This window comes from Alosa sapidissima, chromosome 7 (genome assembly GCF_018492685.1).
Source record: "Alosa sapidissima isolate fAloSap1 chromosome 7, fAloSap1.pri, whole genome shotgun sequence".
In the NCBI taxonomy this organism is placed as follows: domain Eukaryota; kingdom Metazoa; phylum Chordata; class Actinopteri; order Clupeiformes; family Clupeidae; genus Alosa; species Alosa sapidissima.
The window spans coordinates 21,870,461-21,889,969 of record NC_055963.1 but is presented as its reverse complement, the minus strand read 5'-3'; the positions used below and the strand labels follow the sequence as shown (position 1 = coordinate 21,889,969).

The window sequence follows — 19,509 nt, the reverse complement described above, 5'->3', positions numbered from 1 at the left end:
CGAGGTCAATTGGACAGCAAATTATATACTTTATTATTTATTAAATGTGTTGTCAATAGACAATAGTCAATAGACAAACAGATTGTAAAGCAAACACAACACCAAACAGTACAAGTTATAAATACAATTTTGAACATAGATTTCCTTTTGCAGATCTTCAATACCATAGACTGCTGTTCTATACGAGTGAAAAATACACAACACAAATTGAGAAAAATTAAAACAATTAAAAAAATTTCTAAAATAAGCCCTTAATATTGACTTTTTAACAATGTAAACCTTTCAACAATTTAGAAGTAAAATAAATCCAAAAGGCTTGGGCTTTGTGCTTATTTGCAAAATGTATTGTTAAAAAAACTCCAGGTTGATTTAAATGACGGGCATATCCAATAACCCTTTGGGACTACCAAGCACTGACATAACTATAACTTTCATACATTAAACATCAAGAATGGCTAATGGTCAAATGCAGCATTTACAGTAGCCTACACCCCAACCTATCGGCTACACCTGATATGATCCATAGCCTACTGTGCCTTAGGAAAGGCCTGTATTTCTTATGATATACAGACATTGACAAATGCCAGCATTCAATGTTTGAACCACGTCCTTCCAGGATACATTCAGTAAACCCCATCATATAAAAATAAATGTTGTTATCAAACAATCTGTTTGGAAAAGGAAATGGGTAATAAAAATGTGTGGCCACTAGATGGCGCATTATGCATTTGTCTGCCACCAGAGGCACATTTCCAAAATGCATGTGGCTGCATAAGATGGCCCTGTCCTGGAGAAGTATCCAGCTTTAGCTTCAGCTCATCTCCATCTCCAGACCTGCTGATGACTTGAGCGGCACCGAGTCAAATCCATCAGATGTCCTCTACAGGGGACATTAACATCAACAATTATTAATAAAGTAAACACTTTTAGCCGAAGTAGGATAAGGGAGACCTGTGTGCTGCTACCTGGGAATTAAACCCATGGAGTACACACTTACACACACCCACACACTCACACATACATCCACACACACAGACACAGCTACAGACACACACAGACACAGACACACATGAACACAGACACACAACTAGGTAGATGGCCCAGGTAGGAATCTTGTGCTTATCACACTGACCTTACACAACTATGCCAGAAGAGCAAATATAACTGGTGCACGTTGTGGCTCTGAGACAGGGGGCAGAGGTGAGAAAGCATTACTGTAGCCTACCTCTCTGGAGAAGGACTTGATCTTCCCAAAGAAGGACTTCTTGGTGAGGTAGATGAGTTCATCCTCCTCAGCGTCCTCGCCCTCCATGATGGCGCAGCTATCGGCCGCCGGGAGCTCACACTCCTTCTCTCCCGCCGTCATCATCAGCTTAGAATACTTATACTCCAGTCTGCCAGAGCACACAGAAGAGGGGACAGTGTAGGTGGGAGAGAGAGAATGAGAGAGAGAGAGAGAAAGAGAGAAAGAGGATAGAGGGGACAAGGAGAGAGACAAAAGAAAGATAGAAAGAGAATGAAAGATGTAAACAGAACGACATTGACAGACCGACACAACGAGACCGACACGACATTGAGTGCTCCGACAGAACATAAATCTGCCGGTTTAAAAAAAAAAAAAACGCACTTCTACCTCCACCTAGAGCCTGTTATTTGGTTTGCAAAAACCCACAGCTCCCAGTTCTTCTGGTCCAATCAGAGCAGGGCTGTGTGAGATCTGACTGTCAATCACATTCTGGTGCGCATTCTGGTGTGCAGTCTGGTGCGCACTGACGAGCACAAACTCGATGAGAGGGTGCTCGGTGGTAGTTGGGGAGGGATGAGAGTTGTAAACATTCAACATTTTGGCAAACATAGCGTTCATGGGCTTCAGAAAAACCTTTCTCCGAGTGAAAACATCATCATTCCGCGTCAATCACGTCACTTAATGTGTGAGTCAGAGGTCGGAAACTGGGGCTAGATTTTGCTAACAGAGTTGCCCAGTTAGGGGCTCGTCATCACTTTTGTCGTCACGTTGTAGTTCGTTTGTAGTCCATGTGGCCTTTCATGTCCAACAGTTTTAATGTGAACTTGGGAATTTGCCATTTTTTTCACTTGAAAGCTGCATATCTCTCTTTCACAAGCATCTTACACTATATTTTAAGCAAATACAGTTGTTTGTTTAGGATTAGTGAGTGTATGTTTTAACCTTTGGTGTGGCATCCGTGTTCGTCACACATTCCTATGGCAAAGCACATGAACACTTGCTGTCGGAAAAAAAACAAAGTAGCCATGGGGGCGGTCCTTGTCATTCCGAGGTGCTCTGAATGCACCATAAGTCCCCTCAATCTGTCAGACTTGCCAACTGCAGCTTTAACCTGTTATCACAGTCAATGTCAGTATGCTGCAGATGCAACAGTTCAATATAGAGCATTCAATATAGGCCACTAGATGTCCTCATTTGCACCTTTTCTTTGTAATTTTCGGAAATTGCCTGATTTTCTCGGCTCATGTGTTTGAATGATTACACCTGAATGATTGTTAATGAATCAGAGTATTTAAGGAGCATGTGTTTGTTAGTGCCTTTGCTGAGTTCTCCTGTGTGCCACCTGTATCGTAAGTGTACTCCTGTTTTGAATACTCTTGAAAAGACTTTTGGTTATCAATTTCTCCCTCTTTGAGGTGTTTTTTGTAGGGCTTTCAATCGATTTAAAAAAAAATCTAATTAATTATTGTGATTAATTAATCTAAAATCGCATATATAATTTTTGCTGTGAAAATATTTTAAATATTTAAATTCAAATAAATCATTGAATAATCAGCATTATTGACATTACAGTTCAAAAACTCTTATTTTAATAACTCCCATAATAATCTATGATTAGACCTAATATGCTGAGGAAATAAATTCAAAAGTGCTTTGGGAAGAAGTTGTTTTTCACATACAAGGTATTTCAGGCCACAGATATAACCTAGGTCCTAGGGGACACAATGAAAATAAATGAACACTCCCCTCAATGTCAACACAATTTCTTTGCATTGATGTGCGACTTTAGAGTTGATGAACTCCGGTGATATGCAAATTCCTTACTGCAGACATTGCAGAGGACTTTATTTTAATCAACACTTTATTTTTATCAACACCATAGTAAATGTTCCAATCAATGATCTAGGCAGCACATTTTCTTCTCTCTCCTTCATTTTACAGTCTAATGGTTACTGACCACAACGGCTCTGGGTCAAAGGTCATATGGAATTGATTAATCTGTTTTTTTTTTTTTCTCATTAATTAATCAGTTATTTTGACAGCCCTAGTTTTTTTACTTTGAATTTTTGGCTGGCCTGTTTTAGTGGACTGTCTACTGCCCTCTTTTTTTTGCCTTGATGGTCATTGCCTATACCTGTGATACTTTGCAACAATCTGCAAGAAAGTCTGTTTGCCTGCCTGTTTTTGTGACTCATTAAAGAGAACTCTGAATCTGACTCCTCTGCATTTTGGTTCATTCATATCTGAGGGTGGTACAGGGGATTCCGGGGTTCGAATCCCCGTGCGGGCCTGACTCGTGATGGTGAGTATGCATAAGCACAATTTGTCAGACTAGTTATAAAACAAGAAATCTATTAGACATTTGCATACTGCAGCCAGCGTGGTACATTCTCTCCCAAGCAGTGACGTCAGAGGTCAAAGTAGGTCACTCACTTGCGTGTCTTCTTCCAGAAGTAGCAGCTGAGGCTGATGAGCAGTAGGGCGGCGACGCTCCCAATGGACACCCCAAACTTCAGCCAGAAGTCCAATGTCACACACGCACTCACCATCTGGGGGGGCAGTGTCACCCCGCCAAAGCAGTGCAGAGGCTGCTGCCACACGTATGTAGTCCTCTGGACACACACCAATGGACAGACACACCTGGATTTGAGCAGGTACTCACACACACATGACAACCAAAACACACATACTGTACAGGAATCCAGGCACACACACTCTCTCTGACCCACCATAATGCAGTCCTGGATGCAGTCTCTCACACACTCTCTCTCTTTGACCCACCATAATGCAGTCCTGGATTTTCTCTCTCTCACTCATACACACACTTGTGACTCACCATGATGCCCTGGATGCAGGCACTCTCAATCTTTTTGTAGTGTCTCTCTGAGCAAAGAGGACAGGCGTGCCTGGAGAGCCACAGCAGATGGAAGGAGCAGCCATCACAGGTGCCCTCAGGACATTTACTACACACACACACACACATATATAGACCACACATAGACAAACAATGGCAAAACTTCATTACTATAGTCCAAATGGCATACATTCTTCCTCATGTTACCAATGTTTTTTGATGCAGTCTATAAATGTAATACTAGCCTATGTGTTACCTCGGAAGAGAAATTAGGTCATTTCCTCTAACAGAGGGATTGCATCGCAGTCTGATGGTTGTTGACCTTCCTTTTTTACAAGCTTGCGTTGTTTCACTTCCCCTAAGAGCATTATTTAGACAAGAAATATGATGTGTATTTCATTGTTTATCATTTGGGATGGTCCTTTCTTCTTTAGCAAACAATATTAATTCCTGATAATGTCAAAGTTATGATATTGACATAGCAGTGTCACTACAATGAGACATACCTGTAGTAAAATATGACATCAGGTAAGGTGGAATCTGTAGGAAAGTTACCCTCAGGGGAGGTTATTTGATCAAAAGTTGATTTGGTGGTGATCCCTGAAATCAAAAGGTCAATTGCAGATAAACCACAAAATCCCAAACGATAATGTCTCTGCAATGACATCTACAGAACACAATCGACTCGTTTCCTATACATGGATTGAGCCTAGTTTTAGACTGAATTTCTATTGATGTTTTCGTACAGTCTGGGACTGTAACAGCTGAAAGGCACTCAGGAAGAGGATGGCTACGGATCTCATCTACGTGGGTGTCTCCTATGCCAAATGTCAGGGATAAGGCCAAATTATAGTCCAGACGGCAAATGGCACTTGACAAAATATGACGTAAAAGAGATGCATGCTATAGGGTGTTACAGAGCTTGTCAGGTTCATAAACATTGAAATAAAACATATTCTGGAGGTCTCCATTCTGTTGTCTGATGCCATGATCACATCTGTTGCTGTTTACTTTCATTTTGCGGTGAGATGTTGTTGAAACTGGGAGACATTCTATTCAACAACATTCACAGGACTATGACAGCCTACGGCGCCGAAACATCTGTCGACAACAATATTTTGTCACCCACCTGGACAATAAATGAATCTGCATTTCTTGCAATCTTACCTATGAGGGTGTCTCCTATGCTGAAGGGCTGGGATGACACCACTGTCTGCCCCCTTACATCCGTGGGGACGATGGTGGACTGGCACACGTAACCACTCAATTCCTTCCTGCTCTCTGTGATGTTGTCCACACATGTGGCCATCGCTCTGCCCTAAAGGACCAGAAAAAAATGACAAGTGACCACTGCACTGCAATCCATACTGAATCAGTTAGCAAGCATCTAATACCACATATCTCACACATAGAGAGCATTTATCAGCCTTCATATTACCTTCCTTTTGGAACTGATGATTGGATGAAGGTATACAGACAGACAGATAGATAGAGAGAGAGAGAGAATGACTGAATACCTCTTCTCCACACAGCCCGATGCTGAACTGCTGGAAGAACTTGAGGCCCTTGGTGGTGAAGCGTGGACTGCTTTGGGCAGCGGTAACGTTGGACAGGGGAGAGAAGTCATAGTGGAGGGTCTCTCCGTCCCTCTGCTTCACAGCCAGCCTACAGTCACTCAGACAGGCAGAGTGGGCCTGGGGACACGGAGGAAGACCTTCCACAGTTACACTGCTAGATTTGTATTTGTGTGTGTGTGTGTGCACACATATGTATATCATACAATATCTTAGATGATATAAAACTAGTGGAGGACAGATCTCATCATTATGGTGACATGTATGAAACTACTTTTGTGTTGCTATTAAGGCGATTTGTCACGATTGTCATTGGTCAACACAACCCATTATTTTTAGCTGTGGATGCATTGTTTTCTCCATTACCGTGCTCTGTGTGAGTACATGGGAGTTCACTTTGTGTGTGTCTATCTGACTCTCTTAACTTGTCGTAGGAAGGAAACCCTACCAGCACAAGATTCTTCCCTGGAACATCGTCCCAAAGTGTGTGTGTGTGTGGTTTTATATTCTCTCTCACCTTGTTGCTGTGTGTGTTGGGGCCACAGCGGACACAGGCCTCTGGCCCAACCTGGTGCTCTGCGCGGATGATGCTGTTGGCGGGACAGGCCTTACACACTCCGCTGCCCTCCACCATGTAGTGGCTGGCTGGGCAGGGCACACAGGTGGACTCCGCACCCTGCAACATCCCCAGGGCACAGTGGCGACACTTGGACGCCACACCACCGATGACATTGGTGATGCGGACAACGTAGATCTTGGCAAAGTCGGCACTATACAGCTTTTCCTGCAACAAGGAAAAGAAAGATGTGTGCAAAAATATCTGGCTACACTGCCTAAACCTTGCTACTAATCATTTACAAACAACTAGAGACAGAATTCTAACATAACTGTGTTCAGAATGCTTAGTTGAGTAACTCTTTCTGATAACAGATATGTTGAAGTTATCCATTGTGTTGCTGTTGTATTCCTGTTAAGTTTAGCAAGCATTATGAGGTGTGGGTGTAATCTTACTGTGGTTGGCCCTGCGGTGCGCTGGAACCCCCAGGAGAAGCTGACGGTGCTGTTGCTCTTGATGATGTAAGAGTAGGATTGCTTCCCGTTAGTCCCCCTCCAGCGCTCTACCACAAAGTTGTTCCTTTCACTCACACCCTGCGAGAGAACAGAACATGTCAACATGAGAAATAAAAATGCGTCTCCATAAATACCAAAAATAGAAACGGCCGTGAACCACTGTGAAGCAAAACATCCCCATAAAGCATAATGACAATAATAATAATAACGTAGGCTAATAAAACATGTCAATTTAAAAAAAAAAAAAGATTCATTGCCCACCGCCATGAAGTAGAGAACGCAGTTATCGGTACACTTGGTCTCAAACACAAAGGTGATCTTGGACAGCTCTGTGTTCATCTCATCTGTGGTGACAGTATGAGGCAACCTAGCAAAAATCACCAAAGATTTAAAGATTCCATAACTATATAAAAACAACCATAATATTGATTACTTCAAGAGATAATTAAATGAAAATCTATATTAATCTTATAACTATATCAGACAATAAGTTCAGACAGTAAGTGTAGCATTAGGCTATATCATACATCATATGTTGGAAAGGGCTATAACTGTCTATCTTCTTCACTTCATTAATCTACAGTAAATATATCACTAGCTTACGGCTCATACATTCAAAGTACTACAAACAGTTTTGGCTGTAACATTTTTAAAACAGGTATGAAAAGTGTTATACTTATTTTGTATTGGTCAACAATATAATATCAGACTGTAAATACGGCATCATGTAGTGTGGGGACTATGGCATACTGTGTCACTATCCAGCCTATCTTATTGAAGTTGTCTTTATAATCAAAATGTACAGCTCACCTGTACCCCGGGACAGTGAGAGTGAGCAACATAAAGCCTGTGTCCATGTCTCCTGGTGTGGTGTACACATACTCCCCCGCCACCTCCCATGCTGTCAAAACACACAGTCACTTTTACAAACCTATTCAATGCACACAAATAACATAAAAAAAAGATTTCTAGAGAAAATATGTAACCAACTCATCTGAAGCCATGTGTTGCTCAGGCTGGTTGACCCTGTTACCTGTGGTTCTCTCGGAGTCACTGTATTCGTTGCTGTAGACGGAACTCTTCATGTTACTGGGCATCCGGTTCCACCACTTATACTCAAACCCCACCACCGGCTCCGTCCCTGCAGAACACTCTGAGCAAACTACACACACACACACATCCATTTACATAAGTACACAGGTACACAAATATAAATACACATACACACACACACACACACACACACACACACACACATACAGAGAGAGAGAGAGAGAGAAAGAAAAAGAGTGCGTCAAAAGTGAAGCAGACTGCTGGTTATCAAACCACTCATGTGCATAATAAGAAGATATCTATGCACTGACTGATATCTGTCTGCAGAGGGAAACCACATTCATTTGGGCCTACTACTTCTATTCCATTGTTTTGCATTTCTCAACCTCATCGGTCACCGTCATCACACTGTGTTTTTGTGCTCCATCACCTAATATCCTACCAGTCAGCTGTGTCACTGTTGTATCGCTACCTTTCACGGTCACCTTTTGCTATATTCAGGTAACCCACAGCTGAAATCCTAGACAAAACAGCTGTTTCCATCTCAGAGAAATTGAAATTGAATTGATAACAGCTCTCTCATTCTGGAGAGAGCTGTTATCTGACCTGGAGAGGATTACTGACAAGTGTGAGGAATGTAAAACGAGGAAAAAAACAATGAAGTAATGTGCACAAAACGCCTCCGTCTCTGGCATTCATTTACTCACAAATACAATAATAGGACAAAGTGAAGTCCCAGAGAATGAGGAGGTTTCCTGGCAGCTGAATGTGAACACGATCTCCTCTTTCTGGAGTCGTGTCTGTACCTGAGCCGTTGGAGTAGAAGCCATGTGGGCAAGGTTGGCAGGTAGAGGCGTTGTTCATGAAGAAGCCGGGGTTGCAGGGCGGGCAGGTCATCATCTGCCCCGAGGCAGGGAGCTGCACTGCCCCGTCGGCCGTCTCACTGCAGATCTTGGGCTCGATCCACTTGTACATCAGCTGGGTCTGAAACCACAGCAGGACATGGTCTACTATACGAACTACACAAAAGCAATGCACTAATATAGCATAGGGCCTGTTAACGATTGTTTTTAGAATGCATCTTGGGTGATCCAATCAAAGTGGTCAGCTGAGAGACATTAAGGTTTTCTCATGTATTCAAGGTGTACAGCCGTCACTGGACACATCAGAACACATTAGCGTTTACACTACAAAAGTATGTGGTCAAATGTGTTTCAGACCACCTAGGCAAGCGGTTTGAGTGATCAGATCACAATTCATCTTGGTGAATGTTTACACTTGTATTTAGAACTGACCACTTGTGATCGGATCACCCCAAGTCACATTTTAAAAACAAACGGGGTCATAAAAAAGTTAAAGATTAAACATTAAGAGTGAATGAAATAGTAATGTTCCATATATCTCACAGCTTCAGCAGCAGAGAACTAAACATAAAATGCAAAACAAGACTTGTTGTAGTACCGTCCTGTTGGAGTCACAGGGTGTATGTGTGTAGAAGTAGTCACCCTCTTTACATGGTGGTCTGGTGAGGCATTCTCCAGAGCCTATACCTGAGGGACACACAGAGCGAGGGGAAAAGCCCTGAGGGATTTAGGAAAATCTCAAAGACATTAAGATCCACTGATAGCATACTGCATCCGTACCAGCCCACATTAAGGAAGCTATACAATGGATGCCCTGGCGAAATGGAAAAATGTCAAGGTCTACATTTATCACCACAACTCTTCAGTGGCAACGTAAATTAATTAAAGGAAATTCCCACCATTTTTCAAGTACCGGTAGATCTCTATTTCAGTCAGTAATTGTCAGCTGAGAGTCAGTAAACTGAATAATTGCATTAGATGGAAGCCTTCTATGGATGGTGACAAAGCTAATCAAAGCACATCAAAGCTAAATCATTTGATTTAAAAATGAGTGTTTGTACCGACATATTACATCACATACCCGCATATTTCTCCTTCTCACACTCCTGGCAGGCAGTGGCCCCTTTGCGCGAGTAAGAGTTGACTGGGCAGGGGGCACATCGGGACCCACCTGGCTCAGTGCTGTAGGTGCCCGCCTTACAGGGAAAGCACTCGGATGTGTAGGCCACACCTGTAGGGGCAAGGGAGGCAAACTCACTGATTAAGATCACAGCCAACAGACATAGATGCTATAGGCAACACTTCAAATCTAGTATAACCAAAGATACCACAGAAAACATTTCCAGCTATTCATCCCGTGACTGCCATACCAACAGAAAAAATTATGTCCAGAATGCAATTTTGGAAGAATCTACAGTAAATAGCTGTTTTCAGACACGTCGTCCTCAGTATATGCGGATCTTTGTCAAACGGAGGTCTGACCCTTCGGGTGATTCAGATATGATGCTAACATTATGCAGTCATGTGTGAACGACACCGATGCACATTAAAAGAATCTCCATGTGGTTGAACAGGTTGAACGTGGTTGAACACGAACATGAACAGAATCTCACAGAATGCATGTTCTTTGCTTTGTTCAGACACAAGCTCATTTACATAATGTCCGTCGGAAATACTAGGAGGGCAGTAGTATAACAGCCGGCTAAGTTAGAAATTCCAAATGGCCGGTTATGTTGTTCAGATATATGCCCCAATCGCTTGACATCCGCAGAACATGCGGAATTACACCTAGGTCTGAAAGCAGCTATTGGCTCAATTGATCTGTGTCTGTAGGTGAACTGACAAACTATGGTGCTTGGGTTATGCTAGATTTATGTTTTTTGCCGTATTTTACATCACTGAGGATAAAACATCTGTCTAGTGGACACATGTAAATAACATCACTTAATAGTAATAGTTTTTGTGAAGCAGGTGGCGGTGGTGGCGACCTGAGATGGCGATGTTGCGCAACAGGATGGGTTTGACAGAGTTGGCGTTGAGGGAGAAGCCAGTGGTTCTCCAGTACAGCACATTATTTCCACGACTCAGCTGTACCTGAGGACACAATAACACAGCACGGAGGACATCAGTGTGTAGGCAGGCCACAACGAGGTGTCATTTACACACACACAAACACAGACTCTCTCTCACACAGACACACACAGACAGACAGACAGACAGACAGAAACAGACAGACACTTTCTCTCTGTGGCAGGTGAATCCTGAGTCCTGAGTGTGACTTTACATGCATGGCACACACACAAGACTACAAACACATACACCACTGACATGCACAAACACACAAACACACACACACACGTCAAGTGCTGTCCTCACATAGTGGGAGTCCCAGTCATTCTCTGTGGTCTTCATCCAGCGGCTTTGTTCCACAGAGGACTGACACTGGTCATTCTGAACCTATATAGTAATCACACATACATTGTATTAGTCAGAGCCATTTTAATCCCACATATAATCAGATATCTTTTAAATGTCATAACACTGCATCACAAGACACCATAACATAATACAATGCCATCTAAACACATTACGCTCCCTGCTCCAACTTGCTACACAAGTTAATGATTACCTGCATCAGCACTCTGGACCAAGCCGAGCGAAAAATGTGCTGCATATATTACCTGTGCCTCCGGAAAACAAATGGAAAAGCACTACAGTGTATCTCTGAATGGTGTTGGCATGAAACATACATAAAACTCAAAGAAGATGCTGTTGTCTGGGTAGAGGTACTGGAAGGTCACAGATCCAGGCTTCTTAAGACTGACGGCGTAGGACAGAGTGGATGTGCACTCGTCTGTGTTTGAGGCAATGAAGTCCCCTTTTGGTGTCCAGGTGGAACTGCACAAGTGAATGTCAAAAGCATAGCCACTCATTTAGGCTATTTCATAATACAACATAAAATAGACAGAGGCAGTCAGATAGAAATAGGTAAATTAAACAATGGTTTGCAATGGAGTGGACTGGAGACAAACACAGTCTGCGGTACACAACAGTTTGTGGCTGTATCTTGAAAGAACATGACAGTCTAACACTTCAATGAACATCTAATCTAATTTCTAATTGAAATTATAATCTGGAACACATAAACATAATGTGCAGTCAAACACAACAAAGGTTACAAAGACGCTCACTTTGAGCAGTTCATGTAGGCGTCCCCAGCATCCATGTTGATGCCATGGGTGACAAACCCTGGGGGCATGCTATCCCACTCATCAAAGGCCACGCCCGTCCCCAGAGAGTAGGTCCCTGCTGCACACTTCTGGCACTCCTGTGTCTTCATGTCCAGAAACTCCCCCGTGTTGCAGGAGAATGCTGGGGAAACAAAGACAGTCAGCAGTAGTATGTATCAATGTATAGAATATATACCTGTAATATAATACATAGCAACTATGCCTGAAATAAAAAAAAAAAAAACTTAAACTTAAAGGTCTTCAATACTGTGCATTAATGGTATTCTAACGGGCTAAGGACTAGCATGCAGTAGCTTGTGAAGTTGTTGGTTCAATTCCTGGCTTCCACCGTGGTGCCCTTGAGCAAGGCACTTAACCCGGAGTTGCTCTAGGGAGAATTGCCCTTGTGATATAATTGACATATGTAAGTCACTTTGGATGAAAGCATCTGCTATTTAAATAAATGTAAATGCTCACTTAACATAAAGCTCAGCAATACTGTGCACTAAAGGTATTCCTGTATATGAAGTAGTCTGGCACTCAAAGTACTGATAACATCAACAGTAGATATACTAGAACACTTTACTGTATGGTAGGCTGGGCATCAATAACGTCTTGTCAGGAATATGTATCAGATGCCTAAAAGATTGCAGCAAGCATGTCATTAGTATGCATTCCTATGAGACGAGGTCACTGGTTGGGTAGATACTCACTGCACTGGGTGCCTTTGACAGGGTCTGGGAGGTTAGTGCAGGTGTTAGGTTTGTTGGGCACTCCTACCCTCCAGCGAGACCCCAGCACATCACACTCTGTGTATTCATAATGGTAATCCGACTGAGGGAAAGAAAAAAAACAGAAATATAACGCCGAGGAGATGTTGACAAAAGTAAACAGTTTCAGGTTTCTTTAAGTTTGCCCTCAGTGAGGCCTTGCTGTGCAACCACAGCCAGGATGCAACCATAGTTTCAACTTAATTAAATTAAAATGTATTTTATTTACTGTATACTGTATGGCTCCATCAACAACTAAGATTGTCTCAGGGAACTTTACAAAGCCCAAAGTCTTAGTGCTCTTACATCGGCGATATTATGAAATCAAAGACCATTTTTATTGACTTTGTAAAGAACTGAAATTTGCTACCACTGATAACCAGGCAGAGCTATCAGAAAACGTAATGCATGACATAAAATTTCCCTTGAAGTGAAACGGTCCTTCTGTTCCAATGGTGGGGTAGATAAATATTTGCGCGGAGACTGCCCCACCTTTATCTTAATCACCTCCATCAAGGATGTCTGGTGACTCCTGTCCTAACAGAGGATTCGTTTTCCTAAGGTTATTTACATATCAGGTGAGTGTGGTGCAAGTAAACACCAAAACATTGCAGGTAAAACCATGCAATAAACAATCTGTTTGTTAATCTGTTTTTTTTCCCCCTGATAATCTAAAGAGCCTAATAAACTACTGACAAATCCCCGAAAACACACATCACTTTGCCAGCGAACATTGAATGGAAATGGAAAAGCATTGTGTGCTGGCTGAGTGTGTGCTTATTTTTGACACAAAGTGGGTCTGAATGCCACCTGTAGTGTAAGCACAAGCACTTAGCAGAGTCAATTTGACCCCCACACAGTTAGAACAAGAGGATTAATAGTTAACAGGAAGAACAACACACAGAGACTGGTATTTGTTAGTGCTGCTACATTAGTTGTGCGTGTGTGTGTGTGCGATAACTGCCATATGCTCCACAACACTACCTTGTACAATAACCCACATCTCCATATTAATAACATGATCATCACCATGGCAACAGAACATGATGACACACTATCTTTCCTCTGGCCTCGGTGGCCTGCTTTTGCACACCCTCGGACACACACACACTGTCCCCTTCCCTCTCTTCATTTACCTGAAAGAACTCTAACCTTCAACTAAAGCTGGACCTAGTACACATAATGCCAGAGACATATGTCACAGCATATTCAATGGAAGAAAAATAAGGACTACATTTTTTTTCTGGATATAAATATACTCTCGAGCAATGGCCTCTTCTGTTGAAAGGAGGCTGCTGAAATTTACATTAAAAAAAAGGCTGATTTTTTTTTTTTTTTTTAAAGAAAGGTTAATGTATATTCTGAGATGGCAATGCCCTGCTCAGTTACAGGTTGCCACCTGTTGAAAAGTACAAATGAAATCTTGATAATACTAAAACGGTCCTGATGGATCTACCCCCATGGCAGTTATGTAAATACCAAAAAATTAAAAGTAGGCCATATAGTGAGATAACCCAGAAACTGGGCACTGCTTTCACTACCTCCTGCTCATAGGGCATTGTACTGGACTTCCTAAACTGGTAGTTGGCTCTCTCGTGAAAACAACAGTTGTAAGGTGCAATAAATCACTGAAATAACATCAGAAATTACTGTCCACTGCTAAACTGTGAAAGTTTACACTTGCAGTACTTATGCTGTTCCATGGCTCCTCTAATTGGTCAGTGGTGTAAATGCTTGCCACACATTGTTTAAGAGCCACTCTTGTTCAATAAATGTATTATCTTAGATTAGGTTTCTGGAAAAGTAGACATTTTTGACATCCCTTTGGGAACATTCACATTAATATCTTAATCATTACTACGTACAGAATTCACAAAACACTAGTTTTGGGATTAGTTGTCTTCCATTGTGGTACAAGCCAAACACTTGACTCAAACCTATATCTCAGCATGTACACTGCTTTAAAGTCATGGTAAGTCAAGTCAGTTTTATTTTTATAGCGCATTTAACATGCACAGAGTGCAACCCAAAGCGCTCAAATCACAAGCCAGGCTGTACACAAGAGTTGTTGATTAATAAATGTATGCTAGCCAGTCGTACCATCTGCCACATCACCTGAACACAAACCAGGGAAGGCTAATGATGAAACATATGGACTGTTCACACACACCTTGTGTGGGAAGACGACTGGTGTGTTTTATAGCTCTTGATAAATGAACCACTATGCATTGTATTTCTTGTTTTTGTGTGTAGCCAACGTGAGAGAATACTACTAATACTAATTTAATTATAGACACACTGCAGGTGTTATAGACAATTATTTCTATAATAGAGCAGGACATGAAGCCCTGCAACACTACTATATGTACTCCATTGTGCATTCTAACTGTAAATGTATAAATGATGAAATGTCGAGCAGACCAGACTTTTGTGCGTTATGAAAATCAATCATACAAAAAGTGAAATGGAAAGTGACCCACACTGGCACACAGGACTGTATTTATGTCAATGTGAATAATGCTATGCCTCAGCAACAAACTGCTGATCAATATACTACTTCATGCATTATGGAACTATGTTGCGGGCTGAATGAGTATCTCGTCTGAATGTTTTGGCGACAAAAGGGTAGGCTATCACTTCATTCACATAGGCTACAGCATCATTCATTAATATCGGCTGCAATTGCGTCAAAACAAAGCTAGAAAAGACTTGAGAACGTACCTCTTTACACATGGGTAAATCTTTCGACTCGATCTGAAATGCCAAAAGTATTGCCAGAAGTGGATACACAACACATCTGACATGTGTCAACCCAAGCAGAGGTCGCAGCAGGTAGTACATTGCTTATTAAAACGTACACAAACACTGTCTTATTAAACATATAAACAATACGCTAGCTATGGTCCATATGTTTCCTCAAATGGCAGCCAGTGTGTAGTTGTGAACTTGTCTCACTGACTGGCAAACCAGGCTGATACAGTCTTGTAGATCTGTTGCCTCGCCGGTTTGCGTTGAGCGCGTAATTGGCTGAAGCTCTCTCATTGGTTGTGAATAACGTTAGACATTTGGACAGTAGCTAAACAAATAGCGCATCATGAGCAGGCGCAAAGCTATAGCCTAGGCTATTGACAAGTTATGGCTATATATTTTGTATTTCGTTTAAATAAATGTAGGCTACCAAACTGCACAACCTGCCATTTGAACCATGGTAATTGTGCAACTGGCACATTCGTTATCAAATAATGGTCAGAGACAGAAGACTCAAAATAATTTAAGTATTAAACGTAGGTCTATATGTAGCCTTATATGGACAGCGTTCTGTAGCTTAATGCTGATGCAAAACAATTGTTTTAGGTAAATGAATTTACAGGCTGGGTTTTATTTATGTATTTGTTTGTTTTTACAACATTTTGCCTTTCAACCAAATACCTCATATGCCAGTAAATCTACAGTTGCAACAAGGAAGAGCGCAACCATAGACTGTCTATGAGCGCAACAAATTGGTCGGAAGTGCGCAATATTGTTCTGACCCTAAACTTGGTTTGTGCAGTCACACAACGTCTCCAAGCAACGGGGTTGACACGAAAACATGGTGTCCGCCAAATTCTGCTCGTCGAACAATAGAATGTAGAAACAATTTTCTTTTGTTTTCAGTTTGTTGAACCTTCACCATTTGGTAGACCGAAATGGCACGGAAGTGTAACCCATACCCGTTCCCTAGACATGAAAATGATCATACTTTCACCGGGACTAAGGAATGCCAGGTAGGCCGTTCTTAGCTGAGGGACTGCTCTTCTCGAAAACGTCATTGAGCAACCCGGGGAGATAGGCCTATATTGTCTAAAATTGTAGTATATTATTTCACCGATTAACCACGCTTTGGATAAACGCTACCCCAGAACGACTATCGTATAGAGATAGTAATATCGGTTTTCCTAACTTTATTATAGAAACACCCATTTGAAACGCCGATCCACGTCGCGCAGAATGAGAGCCCCTGGAGTCGTCTCAATGACACAGCCACTCTGGCCAGTGTAAGGCGAAACGTGTGCTACTATGATAAAGAGGTGAGGCATATTAACCTTTGGGTAACATAATAATAGTCCATGACTGAGTTTGTCAGGTGGTAAAACATAGGCTACTGAAATACATTAATAATCCCAATTAAACCTCTCATAAAAGGCTCCAAGAGACAGTCTCGACTTTCATCTCAAGTCCACTTATGACCACCATCAAAAATTCCAAGGAAACAAGAATGAAACTCTTTTTCAGCGAGAAACCTATTCTGATGATCATGGGTGAGTGTATGTAGACTTTGCTTGTGCTTGGGCGTACTCACAAATGTATGCTGGAGAGCTGACAACTTTTATTTGAACCTTTTGCCTTAGTCTTCTTTTTTTACCTGAAGTCATGCTTCTTGTTAACATCTGGCTTACACTGAAGCAAAGGGGAGATGAACAGATGCCATTATAAGCATTCCTCAAATTCTCCCCATATTATAACAGGTCTCTCCTTTGCCATTTTCCTAATAACAAAGCATCTTAGAATCTTAAACACTAGACTCTCCAAAAGACTTAAGAATGAACAAATATACTGTTTATTTATGCCTAGTTTAAGGAAGGCCTAAAGTGCCTCAAACCACATGTAATGATGTAAACTTGTCACCATTTAAGGAGGATACTGAAGAACAGACAGAAGACTGAGGCGCCCCAGTGTGGGATTGAGAAGAGGGAGATTCGGCTCTGGGTCAACCCACAGAAAGCTTCCATCTACAGCATCCAGGGAACCATAGGTGGGTTTGGGTTGTCTACTGCAGTAGGCTACCACAGAGAGTTTTCAAGTACATGGATTAGTGACCAACCTGGGTAAGATATCTCATTGTAAGAGTTCACCAAAGTCCTTATAGGCAAGTCCCCCCACGCGGTGGTCAGGTAACGCAGTTATCGGGCAGCTATTTTCCTATTCAAGTGAATGGGGAGGCATATAAGGGTTACTTACATTACAGGAAGGGGCGGGATATGTGTCGACAACTTTCTACTTGTCCCTTTCTGACCAAGTAGTTACAGGAATATAGTTATAGGAACAGTCCACTTCTAAACAGTTCCACTAACTACTCTCCCCCAAAACCGGTTTTGCCACTTGCACTGGCCAAGTAGCCATAGGAACTGGTTGCCGATTCAAATTGCCCATTCAACTTGGGTTAACAGTGACTTATAAGTTGGACCAATCAACGTAGACCTAAGTCACTAAGGGTTCCTATGCGGAAAAGGGAAAAGACCCTGCCCTGAAGTAGGAGCTGAAAGAGTTACAGGAACTGGTCAGAGGAACTTAACCCCCAAGTTGGTCGGGTCGGAACACAAAGAAAAAAAGGGTTCTAGGAAGGTTATGTTCTAGGAACTGCAAAAATCCCTCCTGTGGAAAGGAACTATTGACGTTACGAACTAATCCCATGCATTTCTATGGAGTATTCTTTGAGTGCCGTCTCCTCAAAAAGCTTCTGGTTAAACCTCCTGAAAGAAAGGCCTTTTTGCTTTGTTTTTCTAGCTGAAAAAAACCATATAGGGCTCTGCCCTTGGGGAGTTTAACCAGGTTGGTTACTACACTTGAAAATACCCCACAGATGTTACTGAACTGTGTGACCCGTTTAGGCAGTGGACAAATGGGTCTTTTCTAAACACAATTTAGATACATTGCCAAAGGCTCTTCATTAACATTCTTTAAATGAAGCATTGCCTACCTGGTCACCTTACCTGAATTGTAATTTGTAAGTCATTTATTTATTTGAACAGGGAGTGCACACACACAAACATTAGATGTATTATGCCATGCTGTAGCAAACCTGCTCATTTCCAGGGTCAGCAACCTTTTGAGTTCAAATAGACAGCAGAATTTGGGGCTAGTTGTTAGTCTCGCAGTGTTTCCAATACATTGACTTATTTGTGGCAGCCCACCACAATATTAACATCGACCACCACAATGATTTTCCAGGTTGTACTAAATTGTGCTTAAATTTGGTTAGCATTATAACCACGCTGCGCTAATTTGTTAAAAACTGTTGCATTCAAGTAAATTCTGGAAAACTACCACCACAAATAGAACTCAATTCTGTGGGAAACACTGGTCTCGGATACTAAGACGGATGGGTGATTTCATGCGACCATTGTTTGCCCCTACAGAATCCCATCACAACGCATCTACCAATCGTGGCTACTCGAGGAAACACGATGGAGGATTCTACTCGACTTAATGGCTCCAAGCATTGATAATGATACGTGACTCACTTTTACAATGCACATGGAAAATAAACAAATTAGGAAAACATAAAACGCACCGAGGTTATTTCAAAGCCCTACTTTAGTCTAGAATCACACTGTATAAACAACCAAAAAACCTTTTGCCCACTACTGAGAGTTACCAATATGTAGTTAGTTCAAGGTAACGTTAGCATAGATAGCTAAATTAAGCCGAAACATCTCGGAGGTTTCTCTCAGTGGCAGCATGTTGTGGTAGGATCAGAATCGCCTCTATACTCATTGTCCGGGCGAAAGCAAGGGTTAAAACCCAACGCCTCGTCCGAACTAGTATATCTGATCAATTCATCACTTCAAACCACAATTTCTTGTGTATGCCCCAAAGTTTGTGAGATGCCTCATGCACATCGCCAAGCTGGCTCGCATATCGGATGTTATCATTTCCGAATCGGACGAGGGCAGAATTCCGATTGGATCAAATAAGATCACGGTGTAGATTTTTAAGAATTATACAAACAACACAAACATTCAAGCGCACACATCTCTCCACACATCACATTCAATCTCACTCTCACACCAAACATAGACCAAACACCA

At 41.9% G+C, this 19,509-nt stretch overlaps 2 protein-coding genes and 1 non-coding gene across 3 annotated transcripts; 1 reads left to right on the top strand and 2 right to left on the bottom strand.

Annotated features, from left to right (window-relative positions):
* Positions 1 to 9: 9 nt before the first annotated feature.
* On the bottom strand, positions 10 to 15,850 carry elapor1 (endosome-lysosome associated apoptosis and autophagy regulator 1). Its single transcript, XM_042099168.1, has 22 exons — positions 15,383 to 15,850; positions 12,605 to 12,725; positions 11,853 to 12,033; positions 11,412 to 11,559; positions 11,038 to 11,118; positions 10,650 to 10,755; positions 9,743 to 9,892; positions 9,260 to 9,348; positions 8,605 to 8,782; positions 7,779 to 7,907; positions 7,556 to 7,646; positions 7,007 to 7,112; positions 6,686 to 6,823; positions 6,192 to 6,458; positions 5,618 to 5,794; positions 5,268 to 5,418; positions 4,607 to 4,700; positions 4,357 to 4,458; positions 4,083 to 4,209; positions 3,680 to 3,858; positions 1,226 to 1,394; positions 10 to 880 (listed from the first exon to the last, which is right to left on the bottom strand). Exons 1-22 carry the CDS (start codon positions 15,500 to 15,502, stop codon positions 812 to 814), a joined length of 2,973 nt encoding a protein of 990 aa, XP_041955102.1. The 5' UTR covers positions 15,503 to 15,850; the 3' UTR covers positions 10 to 811.
* A 377-nt stretch (positions 15,851 to 16,227) lies between these two features.
* c7h1orf194 (chromosome 7 C1orf194 homolog) lies at positions 16,228 to 18,987 on the top strand. The gene is made up of 5 exons (XM_042099183.1): positions 16,228 to 16,425; positions 16,612 to 16,728; positions 16,844 to 16,959; positions 17,335 to 17,453; positions 18,838 to 18,987. The coding sequence occupies exons 1-5, from the start codon at positions 16,348 to 16,350 to the stop codon at positions 18,906 to 18,908; spliced, it is 501 nt and encodes a 166-aa protein (XP_041955117.1). The 5' UTR covers positions 16,228 to 16,347; the 3' UTR covers positions 18,909 to 18,987.
* A 181-nt stretch (positions 18,988 to 19,168) lies between these two features.
* Positions 19,169 to 19,497, bottom strand: LOC121714649. Its single transcript, XR_006033383.1, has one exon.
* Positions 19,498 to 19,509: the final 12 nt, after the last annotated feature.

Excerpts from the sequence above, each read along its gene's own strand:
- elapor1 (XM_042099168.1), bottom strand. The coding sequence starts at position 15,502 with ATGTACTACCTGCTGCGACCTCTGCTTGGGTTGACACATGTCAGATGT. Across the intron at positions 11,119-11,411 it reads GCATCTTCTTTGAGTTTTAT|GTTCAGAATGACCAGTGTCA; the intron begins GTATGTTTCATG and ends ATTACTATATAG. Across the intron at positions 8,783-9,259 it reads CCTGTGACTCCAACAGGACG|ACCCAGCTGATGTACAAGTG; the intron begins GTACTACAACAA and ends CTGTGGTTTCAG.
- c7h1orf194 (XM_042099183.1), top strand. The coding sequence starts at position 16,348 with ATGGCACGGAAGTGTAACCCATACCCGTTCCCTAGACATGAAAATGAT. Across the intron at positions 16,426-16,611 it reads CCGGGACTAAGGAATGCCAG|AAACACCCATTTGAAACGCC; the intron begins GTAGGCCGTTCT and ends ACTTTATTATAG. Across the intron at positions 16,729-16,843 it reads TGTGCTACTATGATAAAGAG|GCTCCAAGAGACAGTCTCGA; the intron begins GTGAGGCATATT and ends CTCTCATAAAAG.